We start from the raw sequence: 22,578 nt of genomic DNA on the forward strand, positions 1-22,578 counted from the left end.
CAGCTCGATTTTTTAAAATCAATGGTTAGTGCCAACGGTCCGAACTCCGGAGGGAAACTTCATGTTTATGTTCATATCATCTAGGAATTTAGGAGTTCGAACTTCCTTAGTGATACTTGAGAGTCACTCTCTCAAAGAATGCGGTACATAGCTAAACACTTGTGAACTCACGGTTGGTTGATAAAAAGTAATTCCAAACATGTGTATATAAGGCATGGTCCACCGAAAATAAAATATCAGAGAGTAAAAATCAAAGTTCTTTGATGAAGAGAATCAACAAAAATATGAGCAAAAATTCGAATCTCACAACAGAAACACTTGCTTGTAATTGCGAATCTCTTTCTTTTGGTTATCATTATTGCTCTTTCTTTTAGCTTATTCGTTAATTATTGATTTCTCTGCTTGTTCTGAGCAATGTGTTTGTTTGTGTGTCTCTCTCTGTCCTTTATTGGTAATAATAATAATTGCTGCCCTTTTCTTAGCTTAGTCCCTTAAAATTATTAATTAGGTTACTAAATTTGGGCAATTATATTAAATTAATGCGAAACAACCGTTTTGTACTAATAGCTTAAGTTTTTGAAAAAGAATAACTGTGGTATATAATTTAACATAATATCAGATACGGAGATTATGAATTCGCGTCCCATCTAGTTTTTTGCATCATTAATTTTCTCTCGCTTAATTCAAATACACGTCTTAAATATATCAAAACATTTTGAGTTCGAACGTAAGGTACGGTATTGAATATAAGTATTAAGAATGCTATTTTATGATAGCTTAACTTTTGAAGATAAACGACTGTCTCACATAATTTAACAAATTTATCCCATTTTTAGACCTTATATTTATTTTGAGGATAAAGCTCGTAGGTAATTTATTTAAAAGCACAATTTGATTACAAGAGTGAACACTTTTGATTAAGTAAATAAAGTACATTCCTAGAAAAAAGAAGATAAAAGAAAATATTTTTAAAACTAAATGGGGAAGACAAAAAATGATGATTCTCAAACCTAAAAAATAAAAAGGACAAGATATATAGATGGGCTCTCTAAATTTATACATGAACTAAAAAAAATAAACCAAGCCAGAGAGAAAAATAAAAAAAAATAACAAAATTATTTAAAGAGAAAAATAAAATAATTTTTCAGATCTTGCTTTGGAGTTCGCTTCTGGCCCTTCAACCACATCCAAATATTTTTCCTTCCAAGGATATATACATGAATGCTGTGAAAAACACACTAATAGAGTATTATATTATAGTGTAGCTTTTTTTTTTTCAATTTTTTTTTTTTTTTTGAGAGAGAGATAGGTAGCACGCTACCTTTTCGTTTATTTTATTTCATTTAAAAATAAACTTAGCTGAAAATATAAATCAACTAGAATTCGAACTTGGGTCTCAAGTACCAACCACCAAGTCTTTTGTCACTTGCTCTAGGAACCGTCGATTATATTATAGTGTAGTTAATTCGGAAAAAGTCACATGTCAAGTGTAACTATAAACTATCCAACAACTGGCTTCCTTATTTGTCATTATCATCTTACCATTAGGTTTTCGCCAATTTTTCGCACCTTTTAGAGCATACTCCTACTAGATGCCTCTTCCAATGTGATTTTACCTTCAACCATACTTAAATTTTTCACTTTCTAACACTTTCTCTTTCCAGTAAGTTCAAAAAATGCTCCAAATTAGAGTGGCGCGCTTCCTTTTCTACTTTAAGATCACTTTTCCACTTTTCTACGAAATACCATTTTTAATTTTTTACCAAATACACATACAAATTGTGTAACACGACTATATTTGCATACTATTAATATAATTATACATTCAACACATTAACAAAATATAACTGTGATGATAATCAAAATTTATCATGGCGTGATAAATTTTGATTATCACGCCGTGATGATAATCAAAATGTTACCGACTGTCCCTGATGCAAGTAACAAAAAAACTTGATTATTAATATCTGTGGTCCTAAATTTAAATTCTAATTAATTTATATTTTGAACTAAATTTAATTTTAAATAAAATAAATAAAACGAATAGGTATCTATCTCTCTAAAAAAAAAAAAAATCAAAATGTTGACAGGTGATCTGAAAGTCGCCAGCGCATCAAGTGCTGTCTGCAGATGCATTGCAACTCCGGATCGACGGTGGGGGGATGGGCAGGCGGCACTGCCCCTTTTTCTTCGGGAGCAGCAGGCGGGCAGATCTGCAGAAACCGAGAACAGACGTCACGCCATCGTCACGGTGACGTCGGCGTGGGTTAGGCGACCCAGAACGTTAATAAACCGTTGGACCCGCACTTGCACCCCACCCTCGGGATTCGGGAGTCGCCGTACACCGTCTTTGGACTTCCGAGTCACACACGACCCCTCCACCCCGGCGTATATGTTTATGTTAGTTGACTTAATTCACAAATTAGAATAAAAATAATAATTAAACGAAACCTCTAATTGTTCGTGGTCAATTTTAGAAGGACACGTCGTACCCGACCATCACCGGTTCTCGCTGCTGCTGCTCTTTTTCACCTATAAAAAATATAATATTTTTTTGTGAGATGAGAACTATAGAATGTAAATTGTTGAATTTGTTATGCTACAGTAGTTTCAAAGATATGTAAAATAAGTCAAATTTATTTTACATAAGAGGTAGTCGTAAAATAATTTTGTTTTTTAAGCTATGTGATATTAGGTCCGAAAGATTAGTTTCGATCCGATGCAAGTTAGTGGTAAAATCATTTTGACACAAATTAATCCCTCTTTATTTCTTTTGCAAAAAAAGCCCACGTGTCAATGCCATGGTTGGTCAATAATGCACCTCACTTGTCCTTTCATTCATTTGAATTTCTTTACAAATTTGTACCAACAATGTAATGATATTCCTGACAAACTCTAGTATTAGAAATTAAAATATCTATATTTTGGATTCTTTACAATATCATATTATGTTGATAAATAAGTGTTATGTTTCAAATTATGTGAATAAATTAATAAAAAAAAATTATATTATATATGTTAACATATTAATAATATAAAATATAATACTTTAAAATGATTTGCAGTGTACTTGTTTATTTGTATGTTACATATAAATTGATTTCTGTATTCACTAGAATTGATTTGATTTATTACACGTAATCTTCGCATGGTCAATTAATATTATTCTAATATTACAATTATATCATACAATAAGAAGGTTAATACTTTTTTTTTTCTAATGTGTTTTTATTTTATAGTGCAGATGATTTATATATTTTTTTTTTTCCTCTTTGAAATGCTCATAATAAATTGGAATCTTTTGGTTGCAACAAGGCAGGCATCAACTCAATGAAGAAAAAAAACAAAATAATATCTATGGAAGAAATATTTAAAAAATTAAATTAAATACAGCATTAATAAGCGCTACGGCGTATACTTGAAAAAAGAATAGAAATTGGGGGGTTAAAATATCAAAAACAAGGTTCGATCCCACGAACCCAACCCAACCGTCGAACCGTACCCGAGAACGCGTCCAACTACAATTCCATAATACGCTTCCGACTTTTTCGCTCTCCTAATTTCTTTCCTTGCCTCTTATTTCTCACTTCTTTTTCTTTTTTTTTTCCCTCCTTTTCCCACTCGGAACGTGCACCGCTCCCAATTACCTCTCGCCCAATCATATCTCTCCACGTGCAAATTTCCGATGCTCCTGCGGAGCATCGTACCCCTACTCACCTTCCCCTCCGCCTCGTCACTATAAATTGCTTAGAGCTCATACCATAGCTGTTATCTTATTACACAATTAAACAGGACTATTTTTAGCGCATTAGACCCCTCTAAGATCTTCAATTTATACTCCCAAGTCCAAATCTCTGAAGCCCTAACCCTAGGTAGAGTCCGATTGCGTATCCTGAGGTTTTCGCCATGGGGTCTCTAGGGTTCCGGCGATCCCTGTTCCTCCTCGTCGCCCTACTCCTCGTCGCGGCGCCGTGGTACGCCGCCGCCGCCGCCGCGTCGTGCGCCGCGACGACATTCTCCAACCGCGTGTTCGCGACGTGCAGCGACCTCCCGCACCTCGCGGCGTCGCTCCACTGGACGTACGACCGCGCCGCGGCGGCGCTCTCGGTGGCGTTCGTGGCGCCCCCCGCGGCGCCGTCGGGGTGGGTGGCGTGGGCGATCAACCCCACGGCCGAGGGCATGGCCGGGTCCCAGGCCCTAATCGCCTTCAAGCAACCGGACGGGGCGATGGGGGTGAAGACGTACAACATTACGGGGTACGGGCCCTTGCAGGAGTCGCCGATCGCGTACAAGGCCACGGATCTCGCGGCGGAGTACGTGGGCGGGGCGATGAGGGTTTTCGCGAAGCTGATCCTCGGGAAGGGGGCGGAGGAGGTGAACCACGTGTGGCAGGTGGGGTCGGGGGTGAGCGGCGGCTCGCCGGAGAAGCACGCGTTCGGCGCCGACAACCTCGCCGCGAAGGGCAAGCTCGATCTCGTCAAGGGCGTCGCCTCTGCCTCCGGCTCCGGAGGATCCGTCTCCAGGGAGAGGAATGTGAGTAGTGCCCTAATCCCTTTTGGCTCTCCTTATTTTAGGAATTTTTGTTTGGTTTTATGTGTTTTTTTTCTTCTCGGATTGAAATTTTGGGTTGAGTACGTTTGAATTTTGGGTATTAATAAGTTGGTTGTAGTTGGGGGTTGTGTATTTTTTTGACTTTAGAAATTAAAGGTTCTTTTTATTTTTTTTAATTAGGATTAAGATGAAGAATTAATTTTGAGAATTTTTCTGTGGAGCTGGATGTTGGTGACTTGTTAATGTTTTTATTTGTTTATGTATGGTGCTGAGGCTTGGCTTTTTCTTTTCTTTTTTCCTTTTTTTGTTGTTTTGATTTTGTATGGTGCTGAGGCTTGGCTTTTTCTTTTCTTTTTTCCTTTTTTTGTTGTTTTGATTTGGTAATTTGTTTCATACCAAAGCAGATTTTTTTTAAAAAAAAAATTCCCTGAAGAGTGAAACATTAATTATGTAGAATCTTTTTTGATATTTTCTGAAATAGAAAAAAGAGAGCAGATAAGGACAGGATTCTCTCTCTCTCCTCTTCGCACTACCCACGCATACACACACACACATGAGACACACATAAATTGTGGTTTGCTATTTGGAGTTCTATAGTATTCCATGTCTTATTATTCACACAGCGTTGAAAGATTGGTACAATTTTATTGTATCTTATTTAAACTCCTTAGATTCCAAAAGATAGTCAAAATAGGATAGATTTTGTTGCATGTGGGAACTTTCTTTTTTTTTCCTCTGAACTTTGAATATTTTAATGCTAAGGAGGTCAATTAATTAATTGTCTTCTATACTGTGCTTGAATTAGTTTGAACTCAAATCTCAGAGTTGAAAACGAAAGGTAAAGATGATACAGTTAATTCTTGTATGGTTATCAATTGATATCTTAGTCACTGAAGACATTAGGCTCCGCTCAGATGATTTGGTCTTCGCCAAAGTAGCTATCAGATTATACCTGCATGAGATATACCAACTGGTCTTCTATTTGATATAAATTGGAATATAATATTTTAGATAGAGACTTGCATGCAAAGAGTAAGAAAACAATGAATCCATCTATACCCATAAAATTTAGCTCAAGGTTTTAATTATACTACAGAACGATCCAAAGCTTCAAAGTGGGGCTTCTATTTTTGGGTTGCAAACTCTTCTCAGCTTTCAGCTAGCGGAAAAGCTCTGGTTAGGCCAAACAGGCATTAAATTCAAGTTCCCAAGATAATAATATTACAAATTTCATAAGCAGTGCCTTTGGCCTCTGTTTTTTTTTTGGAATTGCAGAGAATTCTTTACCTTTAATAATCAACAGTGCTAATTTGAAATTTCCTAGCTATTCAGAAAAGGATGCTTCTATGAATAGCTTACCCATGTAGACCGATTTTAATACGTATGGGATAGTAGTGTAATTCATTGCATTTAAATGCACATTTCCTGTACATAGAACATGTAGTAATGTCTGAATCAATATGTTGGCAAGGTCAGCATATTCATGCCTACATTCTTCTTGTGTTTATCTCATTTTCTGCTACTCTGCACTGCTGTACAGGTGCATGGAGTTTTGAATGCTGTGAGTTGGGGCATTCTACTTCCTATCGGCGCAATCATCGCGAGATACCTAAAGACATTCAAGTCGGCAGATCCCGCATGGTTTTACCTTCACGTCTCGTGCCAAGTTATTGGCTATGGCCTCGGAGTTGGTGGCTGGGCCACTGGTCTCAACCTCGGCAGCAAATCGAAGGGAGTCACCTACACAACCCATCGAAACATCGGGATCGCTCTCTTCTCTCTTGCAACCTTGCAGGTAAAATATCTTCTTAGTTAGCATGGATTATCCCTTCACTATCCTGATACTGCCTGCAGCTTATTCCCTCAATTTTTTTCACTCTTAAATACCTCAGCGCCCAAACTTATGTATTGCAATTCCACCTGTTGCAGCTAAAAGAAAATGGGGCAACATGTTTTTTATTCTTTCTAGAAAAATAACTTTTTAACATTGTCTTAAACAATGATCATTTTGTTGAAGAAAGGTAAAATGATCATTTTATGTGAAAAACTTGGATCATTTTGACCTGAGTGATGAATTGCAATATATGAAAAATTTCAGGGACTAGAGTATCCAAGTGAGAATTCACTGACTAGGTTTGCAATGCCCGGATAGAACAGGAACTAGCCATACATTTCACCTATTCTCATCTTTTTTTAATTTTCGTATGCCTCTTATTTACTACATGTTGAACTTCTTAACCAATGTGTTTTTTCATTCAGCTTTTTGCATTGCTTTTGAGACCGAACAAGGATCACAAGTATCGCTTCTACTGGAACATCTACCACCACGTGGTCGGCTATGCCGTGATTATCTTGGGCATCATTAACATATTCAAAGGGCTGAAAATCTTAGATCCTGCTCAAAAATGGACAACAGCGTACATTGTCGCGATCTGCATCTTGGGAGCAATCGCCTTCATACTGGAGATCGTTACCTGGATCATAGTTCTCCGGCGAAAGTCTTCTGATGAGAAGCCCTACATAGGCTCTACGAACGGCCAGCGCAGCGTGCAACAGCCGCTTGCAGTATGATTATCCTGCTTTTCCACTCCTGCAGCAATTTTTCTTCTTCGGTAATTATTAAGGTGGTATTGCAGTGTTCCAGATTCTTTTTTGTTTCTTTTGGTTACCTATATGATACTCTGTATACTGGTTATGGCATAGATTGTAACATACCTATATATATATATATATATATGTCTACGTTGTGCTTCAGTTCTCCAGGTCTATATCCAAGATACTTCAGTTTCATATTTACTTCCTTTTTAGTGATTATATTTTTTTTTTTGTTGTTAGAAAAAAAAAAAAAAAAACTCAGTTAGAAATATAAAATAAATAAATTTTAAATTTAGACGATCAAATATTAATTATTAACGTTTTAGCCAATTATGTTATGTATGATAAGTTGTGTTTGGCTATTATTGCGAATTGTTTTGTAAGGAAGTGATATGATGACAAGATTGCACTTATACGACAATTTTTATTGTGAAGGAATTGCTTGAGTTGGGGTCCTGTATAAAGGAGATTCTCCATCAATTAATTGATCCTTTTTAGTCCAGGGTTCACATGGAGGTTTGTTGGGCAGATGAAACCTTCAATTAATTGATCCTTTTAAAATTTGAGATTTTAAATTTTAAATTTTAATTTTAATTTTTAAAAATTAAAAGTTAAAATTTTAAAATTTAAAATATAAATATAAAATTTTAAAATTTAAATTCAAATATAATGAAGGGTAATATTATTATTTTTAATATATATAATTATGTACTCATCTTTTTATTTTATTTTATTTGTTCAAACGCTATTTTTTTTTATTTTTGAAAACAAACTAATTTTTTTATCCAAACGTAAAATTGGTATAGTTCTTGTTTATATTTGAACTTATATTTATCTTTAAAATACATAATTTTTATTTATATCCAAATCAAACGATACCTAAATGGTCTCCCACACTTGCAATGAAATATTTTGGGAGAAATAATTTTGGAGTAAATATTATGTTAAAATTTTATGAGCAGGTACTATCTTTAGTAAACAGCAGAACGCATCACGTGGAAATTTGTACTTTTAGATCTCATAATTTTAATCTTAATCTTAATCTTAATTTTAATTTTAATTCTTCCTTCCAGAGCCTTCTATTTTTGGTTCAAGTGATTTATAAAAAATAACTGTAGATGAAAGTATCTACTTTTGGTGGCTTTTTTAGCTCTCTGTCTTAGCAAAAAAAAAAAAAAAAAATTAAAACGTTATTGTGCTTTTTATTCGTGAGTGCTTGTCGTTATAAGAGCTGTTACAAAACCAATACAAAGCGGCACCCAAAAAAAAAAGAAAAAAAAGAAGAGGCGACACAGACGTCGTTTTCACTCTTTGGCGTGTGATAGCGCCGGGATGATTCGCGTGCCATTGGGCATACAAAACACTGGTCCGATCTTCGGCCCACCAAATGTTGATTGGCACCACCGCAGTGGACCACTCCAAAACATCACACCATTCTTAATTCTTAATAACATTACAATGCCTTATATCATAAGTTAGTTGCTAAATTGGGGTAGCAAGCAAATACGATGATACTGGAGTTTTTGTACAAGTGCTATTCAATCTAAAAATTTAGGGGACGATAAAAGTTACATGTGGGACAGGTGGATGATTAGGAACAGATCTCAGTGTATCCGAACTAGAATGGCTAGTTTGACAGTCTGCTGGTAGGTCATCTGAGATTTAAGGAACTGTGTTATCTTTAAAAACGGTTTCGTTGGCTCCAGAAGGACAATCGCCAAGATCATGAGGATGGTGATCCTATGGAAGATTATTTTCTTGTCTAAAAATCATCCTTCTTAACATTTTTTTTTCTTTTCTTTCATTGAGATTTTTACTGCCTCACCGATATTGCTAAATTTCTAAATTTAATGAATGAAACAGATAGTTTGCTACTTTTTTTCTAAGAAAAAACTAGAGCTACTTAATAGGTCTTAGTAGTTGGCCTACCTCATACTCGGCGACGTTTTGTTTTCAATTTGTGTCCTATTGGATTATATATTCCTTTTTGCCATTTCATATCATTAAGAAGCTTCATGAGTACCTCAGTTTAAAGTGCATTGCTATGCAAATGCAAAGAGTTAACAAAATTATAAGAGATATGTTTAATCAGAAAAAATTCCATCAATAGACTACTATTTCTTCAACATTTATTACTAGCAAATAATTAATGTAGAAAAAACTATTCAGCCAATCTGTAATTTGCAAATATCATTTATAAATTATTTATGTAACTGGAGAATATTGTGGGAAGTGAATCAAGTGATTCACCCAATTAAGTATACTTCATTGCTTGTTGCCATTATTTGATATGTTAGATAGGACCATAACTGGAAAATCCCTTTCCCTTTCATTGTAGTGTCGTAGGAGACTTAGGAGAGACCCCCAATCAAAAAAAAAAAAGAAAAAAAATCTTTATTTATTTCCTAAATTATAGCTGTAACACTCAATAAAGTAACATTCATTTACATAATTTCATTATGATAGGAAGAATCATCTATTTAAGTTAATAAATGTCATTATCCAACTTTAATCATTATTAGGTGAGAATTGGATCATTGGAGTGCTTACTAAGGACATCTACAAGAGGTAAAACATCAAAATGATGGTTTAGAAAGCACCAGATTGTTCGTAGCCCAATATACGACAGCGATAATATATAGCATGCTTTTCAAAATTTTAAAAATATTTTATTTGCTTCGGCGTGAACAAGATATTTTAACTGATTTAAAAAAAATTTCTTCCAATATATATTTTTTTTCTAGAGTTTGCTAATTGAATTGAATTTTAGAAAAATATTTTTGGATACAAAACAATAAATTCAAAATTTTTAATAATAGTAAAAATTATGTAAGCAAAAGACTCTATATACAATATCATATAAATTAATATTTACAGAAAATTAAAAAACCTCTAGTATTATATAAATTAATATATTAAGTCTAGTTTAATAATATAGTGGTTACAAATATTATTTTTATATTATAAAAGGTTTAAAAAATTTAAAAATACTTATAATTTTTTTGTTTTTATATTATAAAATTGAAGTTGCAGTTATTATAATTTTATAGTACAAAATAAAAAATTAAAATATTTTTCAAATTTTTAGATATTTTATTGTGTAAAAACAACATTTTTGGTCAACATATACAAACAGCGTTTCGAATTCGCTACATCTGGAACTCTCTACTTTCTTTTCCTTTTTTTTTTTTTCAAAATTTTTTTTTTGATAAATCGTTTTGAGAATCATTGTTTATCCGGTTCACAGATGACGTGCTAGACCGCGACCATGCAGTAACTTCTCAACAAACTGCCAACATTACTCCCAGAGTTTCATTGATGATGATATTAATTAATATTTCTTGTCCCCCATCATTATTATTATTATTATTATTATTATTGTTATTAAAACTGAAAAGAAATGGAAAATATAATAATAACAAAAAAGAAAACCTATACAGCCTGTACCCCTGTGCTTCTCATCCTCAACATTGCGCATTTACACCTCCCCAACAAAATTGTTGAAAAAAGCACAATTTCCACGTCACCAATCCGCGGAACATCCGCTCATCCCTGTCCCAACCGTTTGATCCACAACCACCGCTCCCTTTCCCCATCTCAACGTACACAAACAAAACAGGATGGTCAAATCCTGTTGAGCTCCTCCACNCCCCGACTCCGCCGCCCGCCACCCTCCCTACAGAGACGTACGCGGAATTTTGTCGGAGCTCCCACCGCCCTCGATTGAAGAAAGCTTTCGTTACCAAGTTTTCAGATTTTTGTTTAAATTTTTTGCTGCAGATGATTTTGGCGGCGATCGAGGCGCTGAAGGAGAGGAATGGGTCGAGCAAGCGGGCGATATCGAAGTTCATCCGGCAGACCTACGGCGACGCCTCGCCGCAGCACGACAAGAACCTGGCGCAGAACCTGCAGCGGATGACGAGGGAGCAGGTGCTGCGGATGGTGAAGCGCTCCTACAAGATCGCGAGCTCCTCGTCGCCGCAGCAGCCCGCGGCGAATCCGAAGCCCCGCGGCAGACCGCGCAAGAATCTGGTGCCGCTCTTCGTCCCGATCGGGACGACTGTCAAGCTGAAGACCGACCCGAACCCGCAGAATCCGCCGGCTGCCGCGAAGCGCCGCGGCCGGCCGCCGAAGGCGCTGCGGACGGTCGGGACGGTCGTGAGGAGGAAGCCCGGCAGGCCGCGGAAAGTGCAGGCGGCTCAGGCGGCGGCGGAGAAGGCTCTGATTCCTGTGCCGGTGGCGGCGGCGGTGAGGAAGCGTGGGAGGCCCCCGAAGGTTGCGGTGGCGGGGTTGACGAGGCGGCCGGGTCGGCCGAGGAAGGCGGAAGCGGCGGCGGCGGCGGCGGCTTTGATGATGGAGAGGTTGAGATTCGGTCGCCGGAAAACCGACAGGCCTCCTGCATTGGGGGTTTTGATTGAAGGCAAGCGGCGGCCCGGTCGGCCGAGGAAACTGCCCGGGGCAATTGTCGTGGCGGAGAGGGTGAGGTCGAAACCCGGTAGAGGACCTGGTAGGCCGCCTAAGGCGGCGGCGGCGGCGGCGGCTTCTGCGGAAGGGAAGAGGAGTCCCGGTAGGCCTCGGAAATTGCCCGCAGCAGCAGCGGCAGCAGCAGTAGCAGCAGCTGTAGAGAAGTCGAATCCCGGTCGGAAACCTGGCAGGCCTCCTAAATCACCTGCGATGGGCGAGAGAAGGAAGCCCGGCCGGCCGCGAAAGATGCCCGGGATGGTTGCGACGACGACAGAGGGGTCGACGCCTGGTCGGGAACCCGGAAGGCCTTCTGATGCGCCCGCCACTTCGCCTGCGTTGGATGGGAAACGGAAGCGCGGCAGGCCCCCTAAGGTGAAGCAGGCAGTAGCAGGGGGTGAAGAGGTAGCCGCGAATCCCGCCGCCGTTAAAAGGCGCGGCCGGCCGCCTAAAAGAGTCGAACAAGTTCAATCTATACCTGCTGAGGAGGAAAAGACTGATGAGGCAGAGAAGCAGGTGGAGGCAGAAAAGAAGGTGGAGGCGGAGCAGGCGGGGCCCTCGGCGCCCGAGGTGTGAAAAACTTTCTCCCCTGATATGTTGTGCTAACCACATTCTTCTTTTAGTCCATTGTGTTCATTCATAGCTCAATTCATACTAGGTCTTAGCTTGACAGAGTACTAGGTACTAAAACTAGGTGTAACATTTCTTTGTTCCTTTGTTAATGCATCTAATTCTCTCAAGCTAATTCGCAAACCAAATTCTGGTATCTGAGTTGTGCTAGGTCATCTATTGACATGGATTATTTGTAATTGGAATCTTCGGTAGGTGATCTCTTGTTGTTGCTGTTGTTGTTGTTGTTATTTTGTTTTAACACTCGGAGATGAATTGAAGTTGTTTACTCTGGAATTTCTCTTTGCTGTTGTACTTTCGCGGCTCAATGATAGCCTTTGCTTCCGCAAGTTCAGAATTCACAAATCGTACTTGGATGCTTGATTAATACATAACAAGGACCGCATCTCGGCCCCGAGATAACAATGATTGTACAAAATCATTTTTAAGTTGATAGCAAAATGTTGAGTTGGATTTTGAGTTCATGATGGCCATGGAAAGCCAAATTTTAATGTGTGATGTTGAGTTTTGAATTCTCTATGGCCGTGGAAAGATAGGTCGGTAGATGCTGTTTCGAAACACTAAAAAGTATGCGGTTTGCTGATCACTCAAAATTGAACCTCTGTTTGTATATGCCGTAATCCTACCAAACTTGTAGGTGTCGTTGTCTCCGTTTGTAACCGCTTGTTATTCTTAAGGCTATTCTTGATTCATATTCTTGGGTTATTTCCAACTAGATCAATTTGATGAATAACATGGTATCAAAGTCGGTCCAAGCACTACTCAGCTTTAAGAGCTCTTGGCTTTAATTACTAGATCCTTCAATTAATAGCATAAACTTTTGTTTGTTGTCATGCAGATGCTATGGGCTATTCACGAGCCACTTTTTTTACTAGATCGATTTGTGGGGTAATTGTAGTGTTTGGGGATCTAGTTACCCAATCTAACGAAGTCTATAGAGGAAATTTTGTTAGCTCTATTAGTAAAATACGTGAAGACTGCATCAGAGGAATCCAAGCTAACACGTTTCGTCCTTTCGTTTTGGCTCATGGTTGTTTGGTCAAAAAGACTCAAAACTGTTGTCTCGAGGAACTTGCATAGGAATGGTAGATAAAGAGGAATCTCCAATGGAATGGGACATTAGGATTATTGGATTTAAGCATTTTAACTGTTCTGAGTTAGATCAGTGGCATAGCTAGTCCAGGTAAATATTGGATGTAGTTATCTTTTCTTTTTTAGAAAAAGGAAAAGTCTACCCTGTGATTTTAACTTCTAGAATGCAGTGTGAAAGAGCGAAAAAAGTTTGTTGTTCGGGAAAGCAATAAACAAGATCTATTTCCGAAGGAAAGGCGATTGGGTCTTTTTTTCCTCTCTTTTTTAAGCATCGTTCTCCCTATCTTTCCCTTTTTCGATGATGATGATAAATTTGCAGGTAAGCATCTTTGCTTTGTTGATTTGCATGATAGAAACAGCGCAAAGTTGTAACGAAAGTGAGAAATAAGGTGAGGTATAGATGGGGAGAGAATGGCCTTCTGGTTTTTTTTAAGTCAAAAGCTTATTTAGATTTTTGAACATTGGATTTTGCTTACAGCAGAAGCTAAACTTATGGGACCGCAGGGATAAAAAGAGAGTAATAATTATTTACATGAGATACTGTTTTCGACTCTGATATTTTTCTTTTTTCTTTCTCCTTTTTTTTCTTTTTTCTTCTTTTTGAATTTGTTGCTTTATTCGTCTTATGCTTTTTGACCGTTTGACAATTTTTGTGATCTGTTGAGCTTGGATTATCTATGTTAAGAGTTTTTTTTTTTTTTTAACGTTAGTACCCATGGCTCTTCTTTGGGCTTTTTGACCGTTTGACAATTTTTGTGATCTGTTGGGCTTGGATTATCTATGTTAAGAGTTTTGTTTGTTTTTTAACGTTAGTACCCATGGCTCTTCTTTGGGTGTTGTTTGCTGTTTGTGCAATGTATGGAAATACTTTTTGCCAACCACAAAAAAAAATAAAAAAAAAAAAAAAAAAAAAAAAAAAAAAAAAAAAAAAACGAGGCCTTCAAGTGTTGTGCCTTGCATGTAACCCATCTAACTCTTTTAAACAAAGTTCAGGAACTAAATTGTTTAAATAAAATGTTTAAAATCAAAGACATATATTGGGAATGTACAGGAGCCATCCATGCATTTCACCCTTCAAAAGTCCCAAAAAAAAAAAAACAATATCGACAGAAATAGCTCACTCTTCAATCCTCTTATACATCCTCCGCCATAATAACTGTTCCTTCAAGCCTTTTTCGAAGCATAAAAAAGAAATCATTAACAAAACCAATGCTTGGTAAAGCTGCATACAGTGTAAGAGTTTTCAGAGTACATGAATGATACACAATGATACAGCAACAGCTAGGTCACAAACACAAATCCTGAGTTCCAACAACATGATCACTACAGTAGGGTTTCGATAAGAGTGATGCTGTTGACAGAACTAATTTTGCTACTATTTCTAGTCATTATTCGCTAATTGCACTCGACCAAATTCAATGAATTCGAGCTGCTACGAGACGGGGCTCTGTTAGCATCATTTCCCGACAGAAGAGCTTGATAAATGCTTTCACTCCTACCGCGTCAACTGTACATAAAGTTAATCTTTCTCCAGGATCTGCATCAAGAAAATGAACCAGAATGTGCCTTTATATCAGTCAAAAAAAGCTCATTGCAAAGAAATTTTGAGAAAAGGTCGAAAATTTTGAGCAATCTGCGTGTTCTCTAAAAATTAACTCAAACATCAAAAAGCAAACTAAGATTTTCCAAAAATTAAAAAAACTACCCGCCAAAATGCTTGGAAGAAACATCATGCCGTTTCTCAAAAGTCTCGGAAGCTCATCTTCGGATCCCCACGTGCTGAGCCACCTCGCCCCCTTCCCCTGCTGCTTCCTCTCCCTCGCCCTCTGCCTCTACCACCTCTTCCGCGCCTCATAGAGAACGACTTTCCGTGCTTCATCTCAATAAGTGAGTGCAACAACTCGTCGCACAAGATGCACCCCTTGTGCAAAGTCGCACCGTCTTGAAGCGGCGTTGTCTTCTTGTTGAAGTCGACCTCAATTATAGTTGACTCGCAATTTGAGCACTTTTCGCTCGTAGTGGAGATTCGATGAGCCCCCTGTGGAAGTGAGACGAGACAATTGCACATGTTGCAGTATAACCTCCATTTAGGCGCGCTTACAGGGTCAAGAATTAGAGTTCCGCTACACTCAGGGCAGGCGCATACTCCTTGAGTTATCATAGAGTGACGACATGTTGGGTGTGGGCAAAGGAAGCATGGCATACCAGCCCCCTTTCCGACCTTGCCTGGATTCCTTTCAAGTTTAAGCGCACTGAAGAGCTTGTCGATCCCTTCAAACGGGGGAGAATTGTAGCAGAAGGGGCAAAGCGGGAACGATTTCCCATCAGGCCCAGCCATCGAGAAGAGAAGCAGTTCAAAGCCATCGAGAGGGCAAGCAAGCTCTTTGTAAAGCTGAGAAAAGGTAAAAGATAGACTTATTACACATTAAATCAAGATTTAAAACATAAACAAAGATACTGTGGGATGCTTTAGAAGTCTCTACTTTTACTTTAGACCTATTATGCATTAAATCAAGATCTGACACAAACAAAGATATTGCAGAATGCTTTAGAAGTCGCTACTTTTACTCGCTACAAAATATAGGGATGGTACATTGCTAAAAACTTTTTCAAATGAAGTATCCATGTAAATCTATTAAGCACTTATACAAAAAAAAAGTGAATTTTCCTTCCCACAAAAGTAGGGAATGAGGAACCTACAACAAAATATGATATTCAAGTCGACACAACTACATATACGGGAAGTGATAGCAGTAGTTATTGCCATGATCACAACTTATTATGAGCAAAACATGTTTAAAATACTTGGGACTTGGGAGTAATTTACCTTGATGGTGCCATTCTGAGGGAGGTTATACACCTCCTCACAAGTTGTGCAATATAACCTTGTTGGTTGGGTGGAAATATATTTCATGTATCTAGTACATTTTCCGCACTTGCTCAGTAGACGCCCCGAGTCTGCTAAAGGTGAGAACTGTGCTTCAAAGAGCGCATCCATGTTTTCAATCTGCAAGAAGCAGAACTCAAATGTTGGTGTGAATAATTGTGAAGATATACCTATGGATAAATGAGCTGTCGCCTGTCAGCATGTTCACTGTCGGTGAACACCAGATGCAAGCCAAAGAAAACTTACCATTTTAACAAAATATGAGTACTTATTCATAAATTGCTGAAGAACATGTTGCACTACATGAACATGATCTGCTTCTCCTTTTGCAATCAAGGTGATTTGCTGCTCAATAAAACTGCGGATGTCTGGCAAACATAGGTCGGCATCAATGCATTGATATCCTTTTATTAAGGTAGTTCCTAATGCTGTTGGAACTAATCTTCTTCCGGAGTTAACCTTTAATCAACACATCGGTTGAAATTTAGATTCTTGAAAGCAGTAAAACATTTGATTTTACAAGCATCACCATTAATACCATAATTACTCCACATGATTAATTATTGGATAAGACAATAGTTTGAGATTTAAGTACCTGAACATAGTTGCGCTCGCAGATATTGTTTATGTGAACAGGAATGGAAGCATCTGTCCCTATACCATTCTTTTCCATGAGAGAAATCAGTTCACTCTCACTAAGGTAATCTGGAGGTGTGGTGCTACCCTAAAAGTGAATAAGCATTATGAGACCGGTTCAGAAAGGTACGATGAGAGGATAATATAATCGAATAAACAAAAAATTGCAAAAAATGATCATAGTTTGATGCCAACAAGAGATGCCCATATTAATTGGTTATACCTCATATAGGTCAACCTTAAGAATTTTTATCTTCTCACCCTGCTTAAATTGAGGAAGACTCTTCTCACTAACTGACATCCATGGCATGATAGATGTAAAGCCTTTAGCAGTAACATGGTGTCCCGTACAGTGAAATACCTCTCCACCTGCTGTGAATTCTATTGCAGTCCTGTGATAGCCATAAAAGTGAGATATCGTATGCAATAAAAGAAACAAACTACCTGTTTCCATGTGAAAATAAACTCAGAATACCTCAAACCAATTTAATTACATAAAGTAAAACAAAAGTTAAACTACTCCAGTCCCTCAAAGAGCCATTATGAACTTCTAAATGTTTTGCACCATATGACAGGAATTCCATAACACTGATAGAGCAGAGTCCTCTCTACATTTAGGAGTCATATGGATCCAAAGAAGGAAGCAGAGAAAGGAAATTGTCATAGCCACTTATGTGGATCTGTACATGAAAATTATAAGACCTATGAGCCAAGCAAGTTAGTATTTTTACCTCATATACCGGCAATCAGGGCTCACAGAACCAATAAAATGTTGGCAAATGAACTGGTACAGTCTCCAAGCATCATTTCCCAACGTATCTTCTGTTGCTGAGCGCATTGGAGTAATGGGAGGATGGTCCCCCGCATCATGTCCCTGCCGCGGCTTATGGTACCCATCAGCTAGCAGTGCTTTTACGTAGTTGCCCCAAATAGGATGGTTTTGTTGAATACTTAGAGCACTCGTAAAATCAAATGATGCAGGATATGTAGTGCTCTCTGTGCGTGGATAGCTGCAGATGCAAATAAACTCAATCTTCTAGAGAAAGCATATCTCGACAATTATAGTGCAAACTGTTTTAGTCTAAGAACAAATTGCACATGATGAGAATTTTATCTTGTTGATGCAAACTACGTAAAACAAAAGAATAGTGAAAGACAATTTAGATTAGTGCATCTGTAGTCCTATGATATTTATAAAACTAGAGCTCAGTCTCATGTAAATTAAAAGCTTTTATACAGAAATGCAAAAGTAAATTATGATAAGACGAGTTTGATAAACTTCCTATAGCCTTTAAACCACATGAGTACATAGTATTTCAAGTGTCTGGGTGGCGCCGTTGTACGGAAGGAACTTAGTAGGGCAGTCACTGTTGTTAATTCAATACTTGCAGATAATTGGGAGTCCTTTTATTTTTGGGCATTTTAGGCTGCTAGTGCACTCGATGAAATAATAATGAGGAAAAAAAAAAAAAAACTGATAAAGCATGCAGTTGCAATAACTGAACAAAAAAAGACACAGCATTAACAGCTTGAGCAAAGGGAATTCAATATGCGCATGGGGAATTCTCAGAGCTTAGTTATTCCAAGATACAACATCTACCTAAAGCATTGATACAAAGAATTTTTTTTTGAAAATAAGTTAATTTATTTAACACGCTGTTATGGAAAACCTAATAAATCCTTGAGTATATAGTCGCTCTGCCAACTGCATAGCCATTTGAGGACCGAGTCCTAGTGCACTTGATGCAACCTGATATCAAGAAAAACAAACGGAAAAAAAAAGGATGGCTAAGAAAATATACTTATGCAGTTGGAACATCAAAACTTACTTCGCAGAGATTTCAATTAGGTAAGTAAAAAAGCTTAAGCTGCTCTCTCTCTCTCTCTCTCTCTCTCTCTCTCTCTCTCTATATATATATATATATATATATATAAGAATTTTGCAAAAAGAAACATTTTTTTTACTGTACTCCAACTGTTTTACGTTTTTACTTTACCAGAAGACTAGAAATATGTTTCCTCATCATAGCAAGTTTTAATTCAACTCACATAATTCTTAAGGATGGTTACTATTACGTTTATTATTATTATGATGATGATGGAATATATTACATTCAGGGTCCATATCAACAGTCACACTTATCATAACTCTTCAACATCTCATTCTTTCTTGTATGTATCCAGAGTTTAGGCAAAATAAAAGCTTACTATCCTTGACTAGATTATTTATTAGAACACCGTCCAAAGGATTAAAGAACTCTTACCAAGACCCTATGCTACAGTTGATTCAGTTTTTTGCTTCCATGTGATGACACTGCCTTTTGTTAATATAAGTAGAAAAGATGCATTATACATAAGAATTATAAACAGCATAGTCAAACTGTGTTGTCTATGGTGGTACCTTAAGCATGTTAACTGTATTAAGACCAGAAGGGCGAGGTTTGCACTCTTCTTTTGTCGATATATCAGTTACTTTTAGAGTGCCATCATCAGTCACCATCTTTTGGAACATCGTGGCGACCTGCAATTTCGGAAGACAAAGCAAACACCTTAAAGATTAATAACAAGGACAAACCATATATTGGGCACTGAGAAAGCAGAATCTTACTTCAGAATCAAAAACTTTCCTGCGGTCCCAATCCAATTGTACCTCGTAACCATCTTTCATGATAAAAGGATTCAAGGACCAGAACTTTTCTGGTTTGAATGTTGTAATTTGCATGGCGCGTTGAACACAAAATCCAAGAGTGGGAGTTTGACATGGGCCATAGCTAAGTAAACAGATGGATATTAAGAATTCTTAGATCAGCAGATAGCACAATATCATCAAGAAGCTAGATGTGGTAATTCTAAGACACAGGTATAAGTGATGGAATGTTCATGCTTGTTTTCTGGAAAGGAAAAAGAAAAAAACAAAATAAAGAAACAGCTGCCATCTAATATAGAACTGAAAGAATAGCGAGTGATCAGTTTCTTAATATAGACAAGCTTATAGCAAACAAACTGATTTTTGAAATTGCGTCAAGAGATAAAGCATCATAGAATCTATAATATAGACAAAGCTTATAGCAAACAAACTAACTTTTGAAACATGAGATAAAGTAATCATAATATTCATTTTAATATGAGGTTTGCATTCGTATTGCACCTTATCTTCGTTTTTATATTTTCCTTCAAGTAGTGATTTTGGAGACATGATAAAGTAGTACGACAAAGTGGTATCGACCAAGGAATACTTTATGTTCCAGTTGCTTATGATAGGATAAACGAGAAAGGCAGACTTTTGTCACCTCTCATAAGAGGTAGCTCACGGCATGATTAATAAAACAACTTAATGAAGTTTCAATCATTAACGAGCGATGATTAGGGACTGAATTGGCATTCGGCGATACAGTTTCAAAACTTCCTACATAACGTGCAGCAGAAAAAGAGGAAATGTAACGCAAACTACTATACGTGAAAAAACAAAAGTACCGGTTAAAAAGCAACTAGAAGCATGAAGTAACACTAACAAAGTCATTATTGCAAAGCAACACTGGGGAAGGGAAAGAGAACTCACGAGATAACTCTCGAGTCAAGGTTCCCGTACTTTCCTTGAAAATAGCGGGTCTGAAATCGAGTAAATGCGACTCCTACCTTCAAGTCAATTTCTTGGCGTGCATCAACAGATAGTGCCTCATCTTTGTTGGGCACAAGAAGATTGTCCATTGCATTGCATATGTCTTTCTCAGTGACAGATGAAAATTTAGCACGAAAAATTCTTCTTCCAGCCTCGGTCTCATGGATTCCACTGCATTCGATAACTAGATTAAAGGGTAGAGCTGATTAGCTTCAACTCTACTATTCGCTCAATCACTTCTACGTCTAACAACATTATACACCGCCAATATCTCATTCAGAAAAGGGAACAAGGTTTACCTTCATAGCATATATTTTCTCCTTCCCGATCGCAATCCAACCATAGTACTAAGTAGGTGCAACCTCGAGCTTCTAGCGATAGATGCCTACGGATATGAGCCTTGCACATACAAATATTTGTCAGCTTAAATATTGCCGACATGAAGATGCATGAAATGCCGACAACTGCTGCGTACCATTACATATATGTTTGTCAGCAAAGTGTAGTGTCGGAAGACGATACCTTTGGGTTACATTCCGACTTCAGAACCGGCGCCTCGAAAAGGTCCATAGGATCAGTCACTTCCCAGTTCTGATACGCAGGTGGAAAATCCACGCTGTCCGACGATGCGAAGAACATTCACAATCAAAGTTTTGCAAACGCATAAATCAAACTAAGTCTGACATGTATCAAATCCAAAATCCAGAGTAATCAATCAACAGGCAACCTGAAGACATGTCCGATGACAGATGTTACTTTGAAGTGCGAATGTGCTCCCCGGAACATTCCGTCGAACTCGTGCACATCAGTACTGCCCTTCCTCGTCGACATCTGCGGCGTAAAAAGATGGTCAGAGGCAGCTTGAATGTGCGGAACATCTAAAACTGCAGCGTCCTAACGATTATTACGGCACGAGTTTTACAGAATCAGTTTCCTTTGGAATGTAATGGATGGGTTTTTGGAAGGGAGGCGGCGTTTAGGTATTTACCCGGCCGGCGGAAAGAACGGAGGCGATGGAGAGGGCGATGCTCGGCTTCTCTGCCACCTGCAAACGGGGAAGAACCTTGGTTGTAAGTATTTTTGTATTGTCATAATAAGCAGCAAAGAGAGGAGCGGGTTTGGAGTGTTGCCATAAACACTTTAGGCGCCATGCGGAGCGAAATCTGTCGAACATGCGAGGGGAAAAACAGAAATAGAAGCGAAGAGAGAGAGAGATATAGAGAGAGAGAGCGGTCTCGCACCGCGCAGGAAAGGCTAAAGGGGTTGACAGCAGTTCCCAGTACGGGGTGAAAAACGGGAAGGCAGCCCGTTGGCCGGCCTGGCCCGCACTGACCCGGCCCATAAAAATGTGAGGCAATTAGCCTTGGAATTTGAAATATCCAATATCAACCATCAAATTCTTTTTTATATTCTCTGGAACCCTTTTTTTTTTTTTTTTTTTTTTAGAGAGAGACAAAGAGAGAGAGAGAGCACACTACCCGCTTCGTTTATTTCATTTAAAAATAAAATTAGCTGAAAATGTGAATCAACTAGAATTCGAACTTGGGTCTCGGGTACCAACCACCAAGCCCTTTGCCACTTGCTCTAAAGATGGTTGGTTATTCTCTGGAACCAGTTTCAATATATTTTTGATGGTCCGACTGAAAAATGCAAAAATACATTTCTATATACTTTTTCTCTAACACCATTTTATTTATTAGCATTAGATGGATCTCAGTACCAAACATAAAGTTGTCGAAAATATCCAATATCTCATGCTTGACTTGGACTCTACCAAAACCCGAACCGGACATGACAAAAAATAAATAGTATATGGATAAAAAAAAAAATTATCTATTAAAGTTTCGAATATGGGTTCGAATACATTATACCCACACCCAACTTGGACCTGACTCGAACCCGATTTTTTAAAAGGTAGGGGCCGGAAGAGTTTCCAAATTCGGATCAAGACCCGGGCCCGATGCAGGACCCGGTGAAATACTCGATAGTAAATAAAAAAAAATTGAAGTTCAGGGTGAAAGGTCTTTGTATATTTTTATCCTAGTTAAAACGCGCTGTTTACTCATTTTTATTTTTTTATTTTACTCATTTTTTTTAATTCAAATTA

At 38.0% G+C, this 22,578-nt stretch overlaps 3 protein-coding genes across 4 annotated transcripts; 2 read left to right on the forward strand and 1 right to left on the reverse strand.

Moving 5' to 3' along the window:
- Positions 3,758-7,347, forward strand: LOC109711057 (cytochrome b561 and DOMON domain-containing protein At4g12980-like). Its single transcript, XM_020233943.1, has 3 exons — positions 3,758-4,533; positions 6,092-6,346; positions 6,811-7,347. Exons 1-3 carry the CDS (start codon positions 3,907-3,909, stop codon positions 7,120-7,122), a joined length of 1,194 nt encoding a protein of 397 aa, XP_020089532.1. The 5' UTR covers positions 3,758-3,906; the 3' UTR covers positions 7,123-7,347.
- On the forward strand, positions 10,490-12,513 carry LOC109711100 (translation initiation factor IF-2-like). Its single transcript, XM_020234003.1, has 2 exons — positions 10,490-10,832; positions 10,927-12,513. The coding sequence occupies exon 2, from the start codon at positions 10,927-10,929 to the stop codon at positions 12,181-12,183; it is 1,257 nt and encodes a 418-aa protein (XP_020089592.1). The 5' UTR covers positions 10,490-10,832; the 3' UTR covers positions 12,184-12,513.
- On the reverse strand, positions 14,418-21,692 carry LOC109710770 (DNA topoisomerase 3-beta). Of its 2 annotated transcripts, none has more exons than XM_020233521.1 (16): positions 21,602-21,692; positions 21,460-21,516; positions 21,199-21,302; positions 20,994-21,087; positions 20,771-20,870; positions 20,412-20,655; positions 19,461-19,623; positions 19,254-19,373; positions 18,523-18,602; positions 17,584-17,862; positions 17,076-17,244; positions 16,812-16,940; positions 16,463-16,675; positions 16,157-16,336; positions 15,039-15,721; positions 14,418-14,866 (listed from the first exon to the last, which is right to left on the reverse strand). In XM_020233521.1, the coding sequence occupies exons 1-15, from the start codon at positions 21,620-21,622 to the stop codon at positions 15,071-15,073; spliced, it is 2,604 nt and encodes an 867-aa protein (XP_020089110.1). In that variant the 5' UTR covers positions 21,623-21,692; the 3' UTR covers positions 14,418-14,866; positions 15,039-15,070. The 2 variants fall into 2 exon arrangements, with proteins under 2 accessions (XP_020089110.1, XP_020089111.1); XM_020233522.1 differs by having other exon boundaries at positions 15,035-15,721.

This window comes from Ananas comosus, linkage group 5, assembly GCF_001540865.1.
Source record: "Ananas comosus cultivar F153 linkage group 5, ASM154086v1, whole genome shotgun sequence".
NCBI lineage: Eukaryota > Viridiplantae > Streptophyta > Magnoliopsida > Poales > Bromeliaceae > Ananas > Ananas comosus.